At 48.5% G+C, this 17,098-nt stretch overlaps 2 protein-coding genes and 1 long non-coding RNA gene across 7 annotated transcripts in view; 1 reads left to right on the top strand and 2 right to left on the bottom strand.

Moving 5' to 3' along the window:
- LOC142908444 (ribonuclease inhibitor-like) overlaps positions 1 to 9,882 on the bottom strand; it is a 36,775-nt gene extending 26,893 nt beyond the window's left edge. For 3 of the 5 annotated variants that reach the window (XR_012931763.1, XR_012931764.1, XR_012931767.1), the window contains exons 1-3: positions 9,824 to 9,882; positions 7,257 to 7,349; positions 6,264 to 6,359 (exon numbers count right to left, since the gene is read on the bottom strand). The gene's annotated coding sequence lies outside the window, so the exon portion shown is untranslated. Of the gene's footprint in view, positions 1 to 6,263; positions 6,360 to 7,256; positions 7,350 to 9,823 lie in introns of those variants that run through there. The other 2 variants (XR_012931765.1, XM_076059151.1) reach the window with 2 other exon arrangements.
- LOC142908446 (uncharacterized) overlaps positions 1 to 17,098 on the bottom strand; it is a 313,842-nt gene that overhangs the window by 198,852 nt on the left and 97,892 nt on the right. The gene's annotated exons all lie outside the window — the stretch shown is intronic.
- LOC142908442 (uncharacterized) lies at positions 10,282 to 16,220 on the top strand. The gene is made up of 2 exons (XM_076059149.1): positions 10,282 to 10,510; positions 13,667 to 16,220. The coding sequence occupies exons 1-2, from the start codon at positions 10,324 to 10,326 to the stop codon at positions 14,320 to 14,322; spliced, it is 843 nt and encodes a 280-aa protein (XP_075915264.1). The 5' UTR covers positions 10,282 to 10,323; the 3' UTR covers positions 14,323 to 16,220.

Genomic DNA, 17,098 nt, shown 5'->3' with positions numbered 1-17,098 from the left:
TTGTGAACTCGGGATGTTACGGGACAATGAGTCCCATAGGCAACGCCACGGGCTGAAGGGCACAGTGAGGGCTATCACTCCCTCGACTGACTGTGCGCGAGTAACAGACTTCAGCCTCTATTGACGATCTCTGTGAACAGGGAGGTGGAAGCCAATAGAGTTCATGTCAACAACAAAAACCGTGACCTTTAAAGAGACAATGCTCCTGTTAAAGTACGATTGACAGTACATTACCATTTTTACATGCTTCAGAGTACTATACCCATTTTAGAAGCAGCGTTGCTTTGTAGATTGATTTTGTTACTGATGGAGATAGTAAAAAAAGCATGTGGCAAGATGAGACGTTCATTCGAATCCGTGTTCTCAATGTCCTAGCCCCTTGGCATAGCCCCTAGGCTCAAGCACAAGACACTGATACTATTTTACTCAACACCCACCTCTATAACCCCCCTAATCGCTCCCCCTCAATCCCGCTATCTCCCCCTCCCCCCATCGCGATGTTATTTATCTTCCAAAAAAACTTCTTCGATAACACCGCTTTGAAATGAAATGTTTATAGTAAGAGACGATTCAGGCAATGGCCCTTTTGTCACAGCACTTCAGTCTCCTCGACTTGTGACATCGGCACCACCCATGAGGAGGCCGCATTTGTTGCACTCCAAGATGGCTTGGTGAACGCCCCTCCCCTCCACTACCCCGACTTTTCCTTGCCGTTTGTCCTTGATACAGATGCTAGTAACACTGGCATTGGAGCTGTTCTGTCTCTAGTTGTCAATGGCATCGAGAGTGTTATCGCATAAGGAAGCAGAGTGCTGTCTCCGGCTGAACAGCGGTACTGTGTCACATGCTGATAACTGTTAGCTATCGTGTTTTTCTTGCAACAGTATCTTCCATATTTGTATGGGAGAGACTTTGAGGTGCGCTCGGACCACGCGGCGCTGCAGTACGCGCTGCAGGTTGACCAGCCATCTGGCGAACTTTCACGCTGGTTGGAGGTCCTCCGTGACTACTCTTTTCAGGTTACCTATCACAAAGGCTCCCATCACACGAACGCGGACGCCCTCTCGCGATTACCCACGAACGAGAGTTGCGCAAGTTTTTCGGGCTCCGGTCGCTGTAAGCCGCGCAACGAACACTCGCCCCCTACCCTTACGGCATCGGCCGAGGTTGTAACATCTGAGGGAGCTGGGGATCCAGTGGCGCGTGATGCTGTCATTGGATTGGACCACGAAGAATGGGGGCGCCTCCAGGTTGAGGACGCTTCCCTGCTTAAATTGCGATGCGGAGTCAGAGAGACTGATGGGGGCGAGGATCGATGGGGTGTCGCCTCTTTCATTCTCAGAGGTGGATTGCTCATGCATTGGGACGGAGAGATGCGATGTTCCAACATTGTTGTGCCCACCGCCCTGCGGGGTAAGGTCATTTGGGCGGTGCACGAGCGTCTGTTGCACTTGGGTGTGCATAAACTAGCATTGGCCACACGTAAGTCGGATTTCTTCTGGCCTGGCATGGCTGAGGATGCTGCTAATTTGTTGAAGGGGTGTGTGCAGTACACGCGGTAGAAGCCGCTCGTGGGAATAAATATTTTCTGGTGGGAGTCGAGTATTTCTCATGATGGCCTGTGGCCTGGCCGCTTCCCAAACAGTTGGCGGCAAAGATCACTGAGGCATTCCTCAATGGCTATGTAATTGTAGTGGCATGGTTGAACATGATCGCCACTAATCATAGCCGGCAGTACTAGCTTGTGTCAGTAGGGAGCAGAGGGGAGGCTGAACCTGCTGGATTAATGATGATGGGCCGTTGGCCAAGGCAATCCCTGGGGGAGCATCGTGACCAACGGTCGGGACCCCAGATCCCGGGAAGGGGGCTGGGGAGATGATGTCATTCTCCAGACCCTCGGAGACGGTCCTAGAAGGAAGGCGTGGCCAGGGGCGGAGTGAGCCAGGAGCCTATATATAAGTCAGGTCCCTGAGCGGTCCCAGCAGTTGTTGTCCGGCCGAAGACTGAAGAGCATCCTGGAGCCCTGAAGAGTAGAGCCCAATGGGCAGAGCCGAACCCCTGGCTAGGGTCGGCTCGAGCTTGTACCAGTGAAAGCTCCAGCTGATAACCAGTGAAGACTCAAGCGAAGACTCAAGCCCCAGCAGTATAGATGTCGTGATAGCCAGTGAGAGGCAAGCTAGTCTGGAGGGACTACCTCCATAGAGTATCGGGTGAAAGGGGCCATTACCCCATTGTGTAATAACCTGTTAATGTTATAATAAATGTGTTGCCTCAGAGTAAGCTTCCTCCAGTTTATTACCCACTACATAATGGACAAGAGTGCTCCCGAACGTCTTCTGAACAATCAGGGCAAAACATTTTCTTCAAAATTATTGCAAGAGGTGTGCGTTAGTTGTGAACCAAGAAAGTACGCATGTCACCGCACAATCCGCAGATGGATGGTATGGTTGAGGTGGCTGCACAGAACTCTGACCTCCATGTTGAGTCATCAGGTCAGCGAGAACACGACCCCCTGATTCATGTTCAGTTACAAGCCGCACCCAACAAGGCTAAATCTTAAATCTCTGACTCCGTGTGCTGTACCCTTCAAAAGCTTTCAGAAGTGCGGGAGACTTCCAGGGTAAATTCTGATTCGTGCCGATTGGCCAATGAATGGCTGAGGGGCTTCCGTACTTCAAAAACATGAATGGGCACCTGGGGACAGAGCTTGGTTGCACTGTCCACAGGTACCGGTGGGTACATCGCCCAAATTGCTCAAACCCTGGAGAGGGCTGGTTGATGTGATTCGGGTCATTCGACCGCAGTGTGTCCAGATCCGCTTGGGGCGGCGGAGTTGATTTGTACACTCCTCTTGCCCTAAGCCCTTTATTGCTCCCTGTGAGTTTGTTCCATCTCCACACTGTGGGCGCCCAGGGACAGATGTGTCCGGCGAGCTGGCATGTGTGCACGTTGAGGTTGGTCCTCAGCGGAGTCGTGTGCTTCCTCCCTCAGGTGCCGCGCGCCTGATGTCCCCCGAGCCGCCGCCTGCGCTGTCTTCACTTGATTCGAGAGAGGAGAACCCGTCGACCCGGCCTACTGCTCTTCGTGAGGAGCCGGATTCGACTGGACAGTTGCATATTCCCCCTGGGACCTCCAGGGAGAGTGAGCCCACCTCCACTGGAGGCCCAGCCACGAGGACTCGCTCAAAAACTCTTCGGATTTTGTGACACCCATGCACACACACTCCCACACCATCAGTTGCTTGTCACACTCAGTAGGCCATATCGGTTATTGGCTGAACCTAGCCTTTGTTGTGCTTATGGGTATTGTTACACGGTGAGGATGGGAGTTGTTGGTGATGGAGGGGATTCCGTGCATTCGCGTTTTATATTTTCTCGTGTTGTTCTGTACATTTGCAGCTAGTGTATATATTGTATAGGTGGGCTTGGTTATTTATATGCTATTTGTTATTGTTATTGAGGCACACATAGCGTTTAGTCACTTTTACTCGTTTTTTTCACCTTATTCACTTAAGCAACCATTGGAAAGATGTTCTAAATCATACCAAACATTAAACTAATTTTCAATGGTATTTATCCAAATAGTGATATACCAAACTTTCATAGAAGCTTATTTCACTTCACACCTACATTTGTAAACTCCCCCCCCGCCCCGTGCCGGTCCTCTACGTTCCAATTCACACCCCCTCCCCCCCTCCGTGCCGGTCCTCTTGTGCGTTACGGTCATTTTATGCTAATTCCTTTGTCAAAGCATTTTGTTTCCTCCCACACAGCTTAAAAGGACGCGACCTGGGATGGACTGGCTTCACTCCAACGCTGTCCTCATGACAGTACGGTCCCCTTCACCTGATGAAGGCCACTTGTGTTGTGGAAGAAACGTCATGATTTTTGTTGTTTTATTTTTTACCTACGTGACTTTACCGAATAGAACCAAAGAGTATGGATCCTTGCAGTCACGAAAGCTTCAAATCTAGAACGTATTCACTTGGTTAGTTTTAAGGGGGAGTTGACAGCCAGGATGGCTGAATGCTACGAATGGGGGGGGGGGGGGTAATGTAGTGACATCGGGAATGCCACTGTGTAGTGCCGGCCTGAGAGGCACGGCGTGCGATGTAATTACATCACCGACACCCCATATATGTGGGTGTAGTACCAGCCCTAGTGGGGCTTGGTGAGCGCTGAGTCATGGCGCTGAGTGGCACCACGTGTGGCGTGCAGTGCTGTTCTCTATAGGAGGGGTGTGAAAGTGTCAACCATGAATGAGGTTAATGTGGGCCATTGCACTCTGGTTGACCCTGGAAGGTACATGACGGGTAAAGTCTACACAGGGGCCCCAAGTTGGGGCTAGTGGGTAGTCACGTATCAGGGCGAGATCTTGCAATAGGAATCGAGAAGGTAGTCGTGGCCAAGGGCAGAGCCGGCCACGACTGGTGAGCATATAAACCGGGTCCCCAGAGGGACCGGGGTTCAGCTTTGCTGTTGTCTTCTGAAAGATCTACATTCAACGTCCGTGAAGAGTCACCAACACATGGGCAGGACTCAAGCTGGAGTCCTGCTCATTGTAGCTATCCCAGAGTGTTAGCGCAGATAGCCTGGTGGTCCACCACCATAGGTTGTTATCTGGTAAAAGGGAAGTTACCCCTTCGTGTTGGTATAAATAAATTTGTTGCCTCCAAAGAGTATGTCTGCGACTCAATTGAACCGACTACACAATGGTGCAAAGGTCAGTAAAGTGACCGAGGCCACCAGGGGCTGTACCAGTATACCACATCAGATTAACAAGGGGCTCAGTGGTGGCAACAAGTTATCCCCTTCGCCTGGAATGCAGCAGGTCGTGGGTTCGATTCCAACCCCGACGCCTGGATATTTGGAGTTTGCATATTCTCCCCGTGGTGGCGTGGGTTTTTCTCTGGATCCTCGAGTTTTTTTCCCTCCACATTTAGAAATATGCGTTTACAGTATTTGGCTGCTACAAATTTCCACGTGATAAGCCACTTCGTTGAGCTACGATTTGTGGCCAGGTTGCTTTTGAAAAACAGCTATATAGCTCAGTGGACCTTACTTGGTACAATAAAATAAAAATCTGCCGATTCCTGGAGTTATACTATAGGAAGGCCTGGGTACCCAAGGGACCAGGTTACAGCATCTGTCAGTTTAATGAAAAATCTAATAGCTTAGTGAACTTTGCCTGGTTCATAAAATATTTTGTTAGTGTTTAACCTCACGTGACAAACAATAAATCCAACAAACACACCCAGTGCTGAAATGCACTGAAAAACAGTAAATGTACCAGAATGAAGCAGTACACATCTTGTCAAGTTGTATTTATGCAACAAAGAAAACTAAAGAAAAATAACCAAATCCACATTAGATGTGGATGTGATCATAAAGTAAAGCACTTCTGGATAATGGGCACCCTATGCCCTGTCGGTCGTGTTGATTTTTTACCATATTTCACCACGCTGACTAGTGCGGGTTGGTAAAGCGAGGGGGGCAGAACTGATTCATTTGTCACTCGCCTCTGGATTTAGTCCATGGGTGTGTAGTGATGTGCGCTAAACACTGTGCAATTGGACGACCCCACATGCCCTGGGCACCCTTTCGCATGAGATATTCAAACTCAATCTATTTTGCAGGTGAAATATTTCTGAAATAAAAATGCAATGAAGGAAAAACAGAGAAACTGCCATGACACGGTGCACAGGTGTGAATTAATATATTATAATAATCAGTCACACGACTGACCATACAAGGCAAGCACACCATGGTGGTGTTTCCCAGCGCCTATCTCGTGACTCGGTATGGGAATCGCTGCGGCGGTGTCCGCTTGTGCAGCTCCATGCGACCCACAGCAGACGCGCGCTCCCTACAGAGGATCCACGGTCGTGCGTCGTCTACACCTACAGCACGAGCTCCAACACAAACATCCCCCATGGAGCTCCACAGACTGGTGGGGCAAGTGCTGTTATTGAGCTCCTATGAAGGCTGGCATAGTACACGAAATGGTAAGTGGTCAGAACCACGCCGGACCGCCTTTGTCTCCCCAATGTGTGATGTTTACACACCGCCCCAGATACTAATTTGCATTACACACACATTTACCTCCCTACCCCCCACCGCACACACACTCACACACTACACCGTTTTCCACACACACACATTTAAGCACCAATCAAAAATCCCCCGTGTATCCTACACAGGTGGTTTATATTCTGGACCACACCACCCACCGTCCCCCATGCACCACGAACTCCCCACACTCACCCACGCTGTGAAGTGTCGAGTCGCCCCGCGTCTCTCGCCCCTGACGCGGCCCAGTTCCCCGTGTAGCCTCCTCTCCCGTGCTCTCAGCCTCTGGCCCTGACGCAGCAGAAAGGAGAGGGGTGGAGGGGTGACGGGAGGAGTGAAAGGAGCGTTGAGGGGAGGGTTGGGGGGAGGATCGGTGGGAGGGGTGGGAGGGGTGGGGTGGGGTGGGTGGGGTGGGGTGGGTGGGGTGGGGATGGGTGGGGATGGGTGGGGATGGGTGGGGATGGGTGGGTGGGGTGGGGTGGGTGGGGTGCCCCTTGCTTTCTTCCGCCCCTCCCCCCACCTCTACTACTTATTTTAAGCCTCTGTCTGTTCATCCCTCCGGCCCCTTTTTTCTTGCTTCTCTGTCCGTCTTTCCTCTTCTTACCTCTTGTGTCCCTGTATATGTATTTCTGCTATCTTATACCTCGTATTTGTTCACTCTGTCTATGCTGGTATGTTCAACCCAGAGGATGAACACGAAATTTAGCACTCTTCTGAAATTCGTGGTCTGCCAGGCAGGTGTCTAAGTGTGTCGTTGGCCGACTGGTTTTGCATCACGTAAATTTTTCTTAGGTTTTTTGAATTCTCGTCTCTCATCTTCTTGTTGTATTTACCTCCGTGCAGTTTAACGCTCTCTATGTGTTGCGCTGATGTCACCCTATGTGCTATTTGTTTTTACACCTGATGAAGATCGCTTGTGTTGCGGTCGAAACGTCGTGATTGATTTATTTTAATATAATTTTATGGTATTTCTACATACGTGACTTTACCGAAAAAACCAATGAGTTAATCAATGGTTCTCTGTGTGAGTGAGTCTATGTGTCTCCATGTGAGTGAGCCTATGGCTCTGTGTCAGTGAGACTTTGGCTCTCTGTGTGAGTGTACTCTGTGAGTGAGTCTATGGCTCTCTGTGGGAGTAAGTGGGTCTCTAAGGCCACAACCATCTTGCCCCCTGCCCAGTGCGTCCACCTGGTTGAGCTGCAGGAGTCTATTGTCCACCGCTCCAGACCGCACAGATATCCGACGTCCACCTCCAGCACAGACACCAGCAGATTCTTAAACCTGGTTGTGGAAGTAAGGACACGAGAGGGGTAATAGTCAACCACCATTACCACCATCAATACCACCATTACAACCACCAAAATCACCGCTATCGTTAACACCACCATCAATATCACCACCTCCACCACAAAGATCACTATCAAAATCACAAAACTCTTTGGTTCTTTAGGTAAAGTCACGTAGGTAGAAAAAAATAATAGATCACGACGTTTCGATCGCAACACAAGCAACCATCATCAGGTGAAAAAATATAGCGAGAAAGCTGCTGAAACACAAAGTTATATTGGCTTGAGATAAGCTCAGCCCAAGGGTAAGTGGGCAGGGCTAGAGGTAGAATTTGCATGTAAATACAACACCACATCGTGGAAAAGGAAAGAGAGACACAGACACCGAGAGATCCACACACAGAGAGAGGCACACACAAAGAGACACACGAGAGACGCATATAGAGAAAAACACACCGGCAGAGAGAGATACCCACACAGACAGATGCAGATAGAGATAGACACAGAGAGAATTACATAATTGCCCATGAATTACTATGGTGTGACAATGCCAATTACCAATGTCAAAGGGAACATCAATGAATGGTAAATGTGGGGTAATATCCCCAGAAGAGCATGTAGACTACATTAAAAATTAAAATAATCAGGCAATATAATATCACATATGGGTTCTGTTTAAAGTTTACTTACGACAAATAATACTGAAATAATTGTGCTCCATAGATTATCTTAATGGTCAAGTTACATAACAATCACGGAATCACTTAAGCTGACCATTTAAAAAGACATTAATTGCAAGATGTTGAGCAAAGGAAATTGTTTGGAAGTTCATCTCACACTAAGTACATGTTACTATAAATCTAAATCTGCATAGTTCTCGATCAGCAAAGTCGCAAACATGTTTTACCACAAGCAAGGAGTTCGGTGTAAAGCTGTTAAGCAAATTAACCACTGCACACGGTTGTAAAGCTCTCTGCCTCAAAGACAGCACTCTACCAAGTGTCGCGACGCAGCTGCGGATGCCGCATGACAATAGGCGGAGTGAGTGAATCTAAGTAGACACTGACCCTGTCAAAGGGGATCCCATGTCTAGAGTATTTGTGGCTGGTGCTACACATTTCTAACGTGATTAGCCATTTAGCTGATCTATCATTTGTGGAAAGGTCGCTTCTGGAAAACAGCCACATAGCTCAGTGGGTCTCACCTGGTAAAATAAAAATAGTTTATAGAGTTCGTTCTGCCTCAACGCGTGTTTTCATAACGCCATTTGGATATGGCACGATGGATGTAATAGGGAACACGTTTTATAACGCAGATGCTAAATGGATATAACGCGATTGAGTCAACAGAACCACGTCGCGCGAGTAGGAATGTGCGGTTGTACGGCTGCCTGGGCACAGCGTCACACGAGGCATTGGGATGCTGCTGGATGCTTCCTGATGCTCCCCACGCGCCTCAGTCTTTGTTCAGCCGACACACGCATCTCACGCTGTTATCACGGACTGTGCTTTACCCTGTATTAGTCATTGTAACGAGGGAGTTTACACAACGCGGTGTTATTCAGCAACGCAACTGCCGCGTTATAGAACACTGCAGTAAATATTGTCGCGGTGTGGAAGGAGCAATGAACGTCATCTTGTGGCATGGAAAGGCATCGCAGCCCTAGCGAGCAGCCAGAGACAAAGCCTGCACGCACGGCAAAGTTGTGATTGACCCGGGGACTATTAGCAAGTGACACGTATGGACTAATGGTTACTCTAAATGACGATGTTGACGATGGTTATAACGTGCTACAAATATGCAAAACGCACATCGCATTAGCTCTGACAAATAGCGGACTTTTTTAAAGTTATCGTTTACAATGGTTAATTTGTATATCATGCCAAGTGAGTAATTTGCGTGTGGACCCTGACAGCGGCACTCAATGTCCAACTCTTGCGAATGCTCTCAGGGGATCTTTACCGTGCGCTGCGTTCACTCACTCAGCCCCAATCTCCCTGTCGTGAACTCACCACTCACCCACTCACTCACCTCACCCTTCAACTCACTCACCCTCCTCACCTATTAATTCTCCTCATTAACTCACTCACCCTGCAATCCCCCCCCTCCATCACCCGGCACTCACCGCCTGTCCGTGACCACCTCTCCCGTGCCTACAACCACAAACACCACCACCACCTCTCCCGTGCCTACAACCACAAACACCACCACCACCTCTCCCGTGCCTACAACCACAAACACCACCACCACCTCTCCCGTGCCTACAACCACAAACACCACCACCACCTCTCCCGTGCCTACAACCACAAACACCACCACCACCTCTCCCGTGCCTACAACCACAAACACCACCACCACCTCTCCCGTGCCTACAACCACAAACACCACCACCTCTCCCGTGCCTACAACCACAAACACAAACACCACCACCTCTCCCGTGCCTACAACCACAAACACCACCACCACCACCTCCTGCTGCTGCTGCTGTCGCGGTCTCCGCGTGGCGCCGCGGGTCCAGGGGGAGGCCTCGCGGCCCAAGAGCGGCGCCACGGCTCCCCCCCTCCCGCTCCTGGCCCCTCCCCCTCGTCCCTCCTGGCCCCTCCCCCTCGTCAATCCTCCTCCCGTTCGCGACGTGGAGTGAACTCAGCCCCGCCCCCCCCGCCCCCACCGCCCCCCCCCCCTGCGCGGCCCCGCTGCCCATTGCAAGAATGGCGGGAAGCGGTCGCGGGGCCTACCGCGCGCCGCCTCTCGCGTGATTGGCTCGCTTCGCGTCACGTGGGGAAGGCGGAAGAAGAGTATGGGGGAGGAGCTGCGCGGTAAGGGGCGGGGCCGTGGAGTCACGTGGTGGGCAATGATTGCCAATAAGTGGGCAGGGATGGCTGTACGTCACATCCGGTGATATAGGACACGCCCCTTCGTGACGTGCTCACACTTCCTTCCGTCCCGCGTGCCGTCAACACGAGCTCAGCATGGCGCTGTTGACCGTTGGCGTTCCGCTGTTGGCCATGCTTGGGATGGAGATCTTCATTTATCTTCGTTTTAAGCTTTCCATCTCATACTTTTACCGCGAGACCACGACGCTGCAAACGGAGAGGATGGGCCTGCAGAATGTGGAGCTCTGTCAGAAGAACAAGACCATGGAAGTGGAGAAAGATGGTAAGCTACCATTTTCTTTGGTTCTTTCGGTAAAGTCACGTAGAATGAGAATAAAATAATAAATTGATAAAATAAAATAACACAATAATATTCTCACGACGTTTCGGCCACAATACAAGCGGCCTTCATCAGGTGAAGGGGACGAGACTGTCTGGAGGACAGCGCTGGAGTGAGAAAGCCACGCTGAGATCGCGATCTTTAAGCTGTGTGAGAAGAAACAAAGCGCCTTGACAAAGGAATTAACATATAATTTAGCATTGAAATGGCTGAGTGATTAGCTTGTGACTGGTCACAGAAAAGGCTATGTTAAAGTTAAAGCATACACATCCGCAAAGGCACCCCTTGACAAAGGAATTAGCGTAGAATTTAGCATTGAAATAGCTGAGTGATTAGCTTGTAACTGGTCACAGAAATAGCTATGTTAAAGTCAGAGCATATACATTCACCGAGTCACCTAGTACAAATCAAACAGGAGAATTTAGCATTGAAATAACTAGGCGAATTTAGCATTGATATAACTGAGTGATTAGCTTGTGACTGGTCACAGAAATGGCTATGTTGAAGTTAAGGCCTACACATCTGAGCTATTCACAGTAACTGGGTATACAATATATAATGAATACTATATACTGAACCAATAAAAAACACAAAAATTTAAATTACCTCAATGTTATCAATAAACTCTATATTCTCCAATCAGCTAAGCTACCAACAATAAGTCGTTATATATCACAATGCTATATGGCGAAAAATGGGTGGATTCTTACCCTCAACTTTAGCACCACGGATAGCTACGGGTCCCGTTCAGACGGACGAGTTCATCGATGGTCGGAACAGAGGAGGGGGAGAGAGACAGCTGCGAGGCGCTGTTATACTCCATGTTGTAAACCATACCATTAACCACGGTTAAGCTATCCGTGTTGCTAAAGTTGAGGGTAAGAATCCACCCATTTTTCGCCATATAGCATTGTGATATATAACGACTTATTGTTGGTAGCTTAGCTGATTGGAGAATATAGAGTTTATTGATAACATTGAGGTAATTTATATTTTAGTATTTTTTTTGGTTCATGATATAGTATTCATTATATATTGTATTGTATACCCAGTTACAGTGAATAGCTCGGATGTGTAGGCCTTAACTTCAACAGCCATTTCTGTGACCAGTCACAAGCTAATCACTCAGTTATTTCAATGCTAAATTCGCCTAGTTCAATGCTAAATTCTCCTGTTTGATTTGTACTAGGTGCCTCGGTGAATGTATATGCTCTGACTTTAACATAGCTATTTCTGTGACCAGTTACAAGCTAATCATTCAGCTATTTCAATGCTAAATTCTATGCTAATTCCTTTGTCAAGGAGTGCCTCTGCGGATGTGTATACTTTAACTTAGCTATTTCAATGCTAAATTCTATGCTAATTCCTTTGTCAAGGGGTGCCTTTGCGGATGTGTATGCTTTAACTTTAATATAGACTTTTCTGTGACCAGTCACAAGCTAATCACTCAGCCATTTCAATGCTAAATTAAATGCTAATTCCTTTGTCAGGCGCTTTGTTTCTTCTCACACAGCTTAAAGGTCGTGATCTCAGCGTGGCTTTCTCACTCCAGCGCTGTCCTCCAGACAGTCTCGTCCCCTTCACCTGATGAAGGCTGCTTGTGTTGTGGCCGAAACGTCGTGAGAATATTATTGTGTTATTTTATTTTATCAATTTATTATTTTATTCTCATTCTACGTGACTTTACCGAAAGAACCAAAGAAGATGAATCCTTGCAGTCACGAAAACTTTAAATCGAAATTTAAGCTACCATTCTTAGATGTTCTGTTTGAGAGGAGACCTGATGGCTCATTGGGGCATTCTGTCTACAGGAAACCCACCCACACAGATTCCTACTTGAAACCTGATTCCCACCACCACCCAGCCCAAAAGAATTCTCTCATCAAAACTTCATACCATAGGGCTCATTGCATTTCGGACCAACACCACCTGACCAGTGAATTAAAACATGTACACCTGGCCCTCAAAAGGAATGGTTACTCTGACCGTACCATCCGCCAAGCTGTTTCTCCCTCCATACAGAAACAACCACTTGATACTCCGGCCAAAACCATCACACTACCATATATAGCAGGCGTTACTAAAAAGATTTCCAAAATTCTAAACAAACACAAGATCCAGGTCCGGTTCAATACAGTACACAAAATTCGTGATCTGATCCCATCCGTGAAGGATGGCATTCCTGACTTACAGTACCCCGGGGTTTACAAATTGAGTTGTACCTGCGGTGATTGCTATATCGGGGAGACAAAGCGACATGTCTCTGACCGAATTCGCGAGCACAAATCAGATTTGAAACACAGCAAAACGAATTCTTTGCTGATCACTGTTACAACCATGTGGGTGATCACGATATAATTTTCTCCGATACCAAGGTTCTTTGCAAACCCACGGGTTTTTATCAGAGATTTGTTCACGAGGCAATTCAGATCTACAAACACAGACACAATTTCAACCGAGAAGTTGGTTTCAAATTAAGCAACCATTGGAAAGATGTTCTAAATCGAACTAAACATAAACTCATTTCTGTGGTACAGTATATTTTTCAAGTAGTGGTACCCCAAACTTTCGCAGCTCTCAGCTCCCCCCCCCTCCCGCTCCTGGCCCCTCCCCCTCGTCCCTCCTGGCCCCTCCCCCTCGTCCCTCCTCCCGACTCGCGACGTGGAGTGAACTCGCCCCCGCGCCCCGCGCCCCACCCTGAGCGGCCCCGCCGCCCATTGCAAGAATGGCGGGAAGCGGACGCGGGGCCGACCGCGCGCCGCCTCTCGCGTGATTGGCTCGCTTCGCGTCACGTGGGGAAGGCGGAAGAAGAGTATGGGGGAGGAGCTGTGTGGTTAGGGGCAGGGCCGTGGAGTCACGTGGTGGGCAATGATTGACAATAAGTGGGCAGAGGTGGCTGTTACGTCATAGTGTACGTCACATCCGGTAATGACGTCACGATAAATAACACGCCCCTTCGTGACGTGTCTCACACTTGCTTATGTCCCGCGTGCCGTCAACTCGAACTGAGCATGGTGCTGCTGATCGTTGGCGTTCTGGTCTTGGCCATGCTTGGGATGGGGATCTTCATATATCTTCTTTTTACGCTTTCCATTTCAGACTTTGACCATGAGACCACGACGCTGTCTACGGAGAGGATGGGCCTGCAGAATGTGGAGCCCTGTCAGAAGAGCAAGATGCTCCGTCTGGAGCTACAGCATCAGCTGGAGGAGTTCATGGAGAACCGAGAGACTCTCCAGAGAGAGATCAGGAGCCTGGTTCAACAGCTTAAAGAGCGCCAGTTGGAGCTGGAGCCCACGAGAGTGCCTTGCAGGGAGAGCAAGTCTCTGCATGCGGATTTTCTCCGAGACTGCAATGCAGCACAGCGGCAAATGTCGCTGCGCTGTGAAAACGAAGATCTCCGGAGGTCGCTGCACGCCCACCTGAGGAAGTTGAACTTCCTGAATCCGCAGAGAGGGCAGGAACAGTTTAGGCTGCGCGGGAAGCTGGTGCGTCACGAGGACATGTGGCATGGGGAAAAGAGGCTGCAAGAAGAGAACCTGCATCTCCGTAGCCAGCTGAAAGAGCTAATATGGACCGTGTCTCAAATGTACAATGATGCCACCACCACCGACGCCACTTCCACCGCCGCTGCCACAGCTTCCACCACCACAACCGTTTCCACCACCACTTCTGCCACCACCACCAAGCCCAAGAAGATGAAGAGATTTAGCCATTGGTTCCGAAAATTGCTGAAGCGCAAGTCGGCCATTTAAAAATATTGGGGAAATTGTGAAAATGACACCACCCTAATTAAAACATTACTCAGAAAGACAAACATACCCCATAGAACATCAACAAAGTCATATATAAGACAAAATATCGTACATTTGCATGCAACACTCTAATAAATACTGTATTGTGAGCAAAACATAAAGTTACTTAAATGGAAAAAAAATCTGTTATTGTCACTTACCTTTAGTCCGGATGCCGGTCTGCTTGTCGGGAGGGTGCGTAATGAGTCCCTGCACACACGGGGGCGGTGGGAGGGGGGTGAACGTCCATACACACACACAACAGCGACAATCATCCGCTGTATAGCCTTACCAGAATGTTGGGGCAAGCGCCTATGAAGCTCTGAATGGCACACGGGGTGAATGGCCAGCACCCTGCCCGGCTGCCTCTCTTTATCTCTCCATACACGAGACTCACAGGCGTGCATGCGTCCGTGCACACACGCACAACAACAACGCAACAACCGTCGTTCACCCCTAAGTGGCGGTGACATCACCACAGCACTTGTGCCATGCTCGGTGCATTTTGAGGCCACGTGAAGTGTCGAAGGCTGGCTGGCAGGAGGTCATGTAATAGACGCAGGTGCCATGGATTGACTTAGGAAGATGATGGGCAGATGCAACAGCCGTGCTCCCCACTGTGCCAACTTTATTTGTGTCAGTTGTTTGGCGCTCTGCTCGTTGTTTTGAGCCTCGCTCCTCTGCCCTATGCTGTTGCTGGAGGGCAACTGCCTCCACTTCCCCAGCAGCACCTTTCATGAACCTCCTCCACAGAAGCCGATCATGACACTGCTGATACCAGTCATCAATAAGTCCAATCAGCTCCACATCCTTCTGCACCACATCAGTCCATCTCTTCTCTACCCCGTACCACGCCCATTTAGCACCATCTATCCAGCCAAATTGAAGCTGCTTGGGGATGCCGTGACTGCATACGGACTGCATGACACAATCAACGCAGCCTCGCTTGCTGGAGGAGCCCACAGATGGGCATTTGTCCAGATATTCTAGGAATCTGTGAGCTTACAAAGTCCAGTCTGGTTAAACCCTGAATAGATCGTGGGCAAGCTAACCTTAATGTTCCTTTCGAGAGAGATAAGGAAGGGTATAACTGTGGCCGAGAAGACATGAAGATTTTTATGGAGTGACATGCCAGGTAGCTTCCACACTGTTGAGCAGTTGATGAAAATATAATGCTCGAATTATTTTAAATGAGACCTCGGCTCCCAAAACGGACTTGATCATCAGCACACTGCCCACTCCACTCTCTCCTCAGGTGCCCCAAATACATGAGGAATTGAGGAAGGGAGCATTTTTATGATGTAAAATACCCAGGGAGGTGATTTGTTTTCGTGGGGCTGATGGTAACGGCCCATATTTTAGTAGCATGCTTCATGTTTAACTGTAGTGTCTCCAACTTCTCCTTAGAGTGGGCAGTAATCACCAGATCATCCGCATTCATAATATGGTTTAACAATAGAGAGCCATACCATGACCGGCTCAGGCATCGATCAGCCTCCCATTATATCTATACCAGATAAATTCTACTGGTACATCCATGGAAATCGTCTCAAACTACGTAGTCAAAGAAAATGTTCAGTCGTGTAGGGGGCAGAGGACATCCATGTCACACATTACTCACACATTCTATCATCCCTTAGCTCCATTACGTCGATTTTTCATGAGACAGCAGTTGTCTTTCTATTGTTTATATATGCTTTATCGAAAGAAGAAAATAGTATGTTTGCTTTAATTACTGTAACTCTGTGTTTTATTTAGCTTTGGTAATTTGGGTGATCCAGGTCTCTCTTGCAAATGAGACTCATCCTGGTCGCTTTAGTTCTCGCCTTGTTCAACTCAATAAACTGGTACTCACTCCATTATGAACTCACCCACTTCCTTAAATCTATGACTCACGTAAATACTCCCTCTCTCTCCTCATGAGTCATATATTTACCTGATCACACAATCACCCGATCATTTACTGTGTCAACCTCACTCACGCACTTTTTCATGCTCTCAAGAATGACCCACCCATTCTATCACTACATAAATCATCATCCCCTTCCCTCATTGACCCACTGGTAAAATTAAAATACTCGACAGCACCAACACGTGAGATTGTACTCAGGCTTACACTCACATGTGTAAAGAAGCTCCTTTGCAGGTTCCATTTGATAGATGATTTATTTCACGATAACGTATTTACAACGCAAGAGTATGACTCACACGAACCTTCCCCCGTACAGTAACCTGTACCTGTTTCAACCCATCTCCACTGCCCCCACTATAAACTTTGCCATCCAAGAGAAGTGAAGTAGAAGACAATAGAGTCTGCTGAGAAAATCTACCGGGGAAAACTGCTGGAAGTTACCAGGGCGTGGCCGTGCGGGTATATGGGGTGATGCCTTGGGGACTGAAGAACAACTGCAGGTGGACGACATCGGGGCCGACTGTTGGAAATCAACATGGTGGAAACCATCAAGAAAGACTGTTCGAGATTAATCTACTCTATTAGAAACCACCGGGACTGCAGATAGTCATAGCCTTGTGCAACGTGTGAGTCGTACTCTCACCTTGTAAATATGTTATCGTCGGGAATAAATCATCTAGAAAATGAAACCTGCGAAGGAGCTTCTTTACACATGTAAGAATGCAGGACATGCTTTATCAGCAGGCCGTTGTTTTTGTCTACAACAGACCTATGCACACGATCTTGAAAATGGCATTTGATTAGGATTGTGATCTGCAACCCATT

Source organism: Petromyzon marinus (assembly GCF_048934315.1).
Source record: "Petromyzon marinus isolate PM22_M1 ecotype Great Lakes invasive population chromosome 84 unlocalized genomic scaffold, UKy_Petmar_22M1.pri1.0 chr84_unloc.3, whole genome shotgun sequence".
NCBI lineage: Eukaryota > Metazoa > Chordata > Hyperoartia > Petromyzontiformes > Petromyzontidae > Petromyzon > Petromyzon marinus.
The sequence above is the reverse complement of the archived record's forward strand: the minus strand, read 5'-3'. Positions and strand labels throughout refer to the sequence as shown.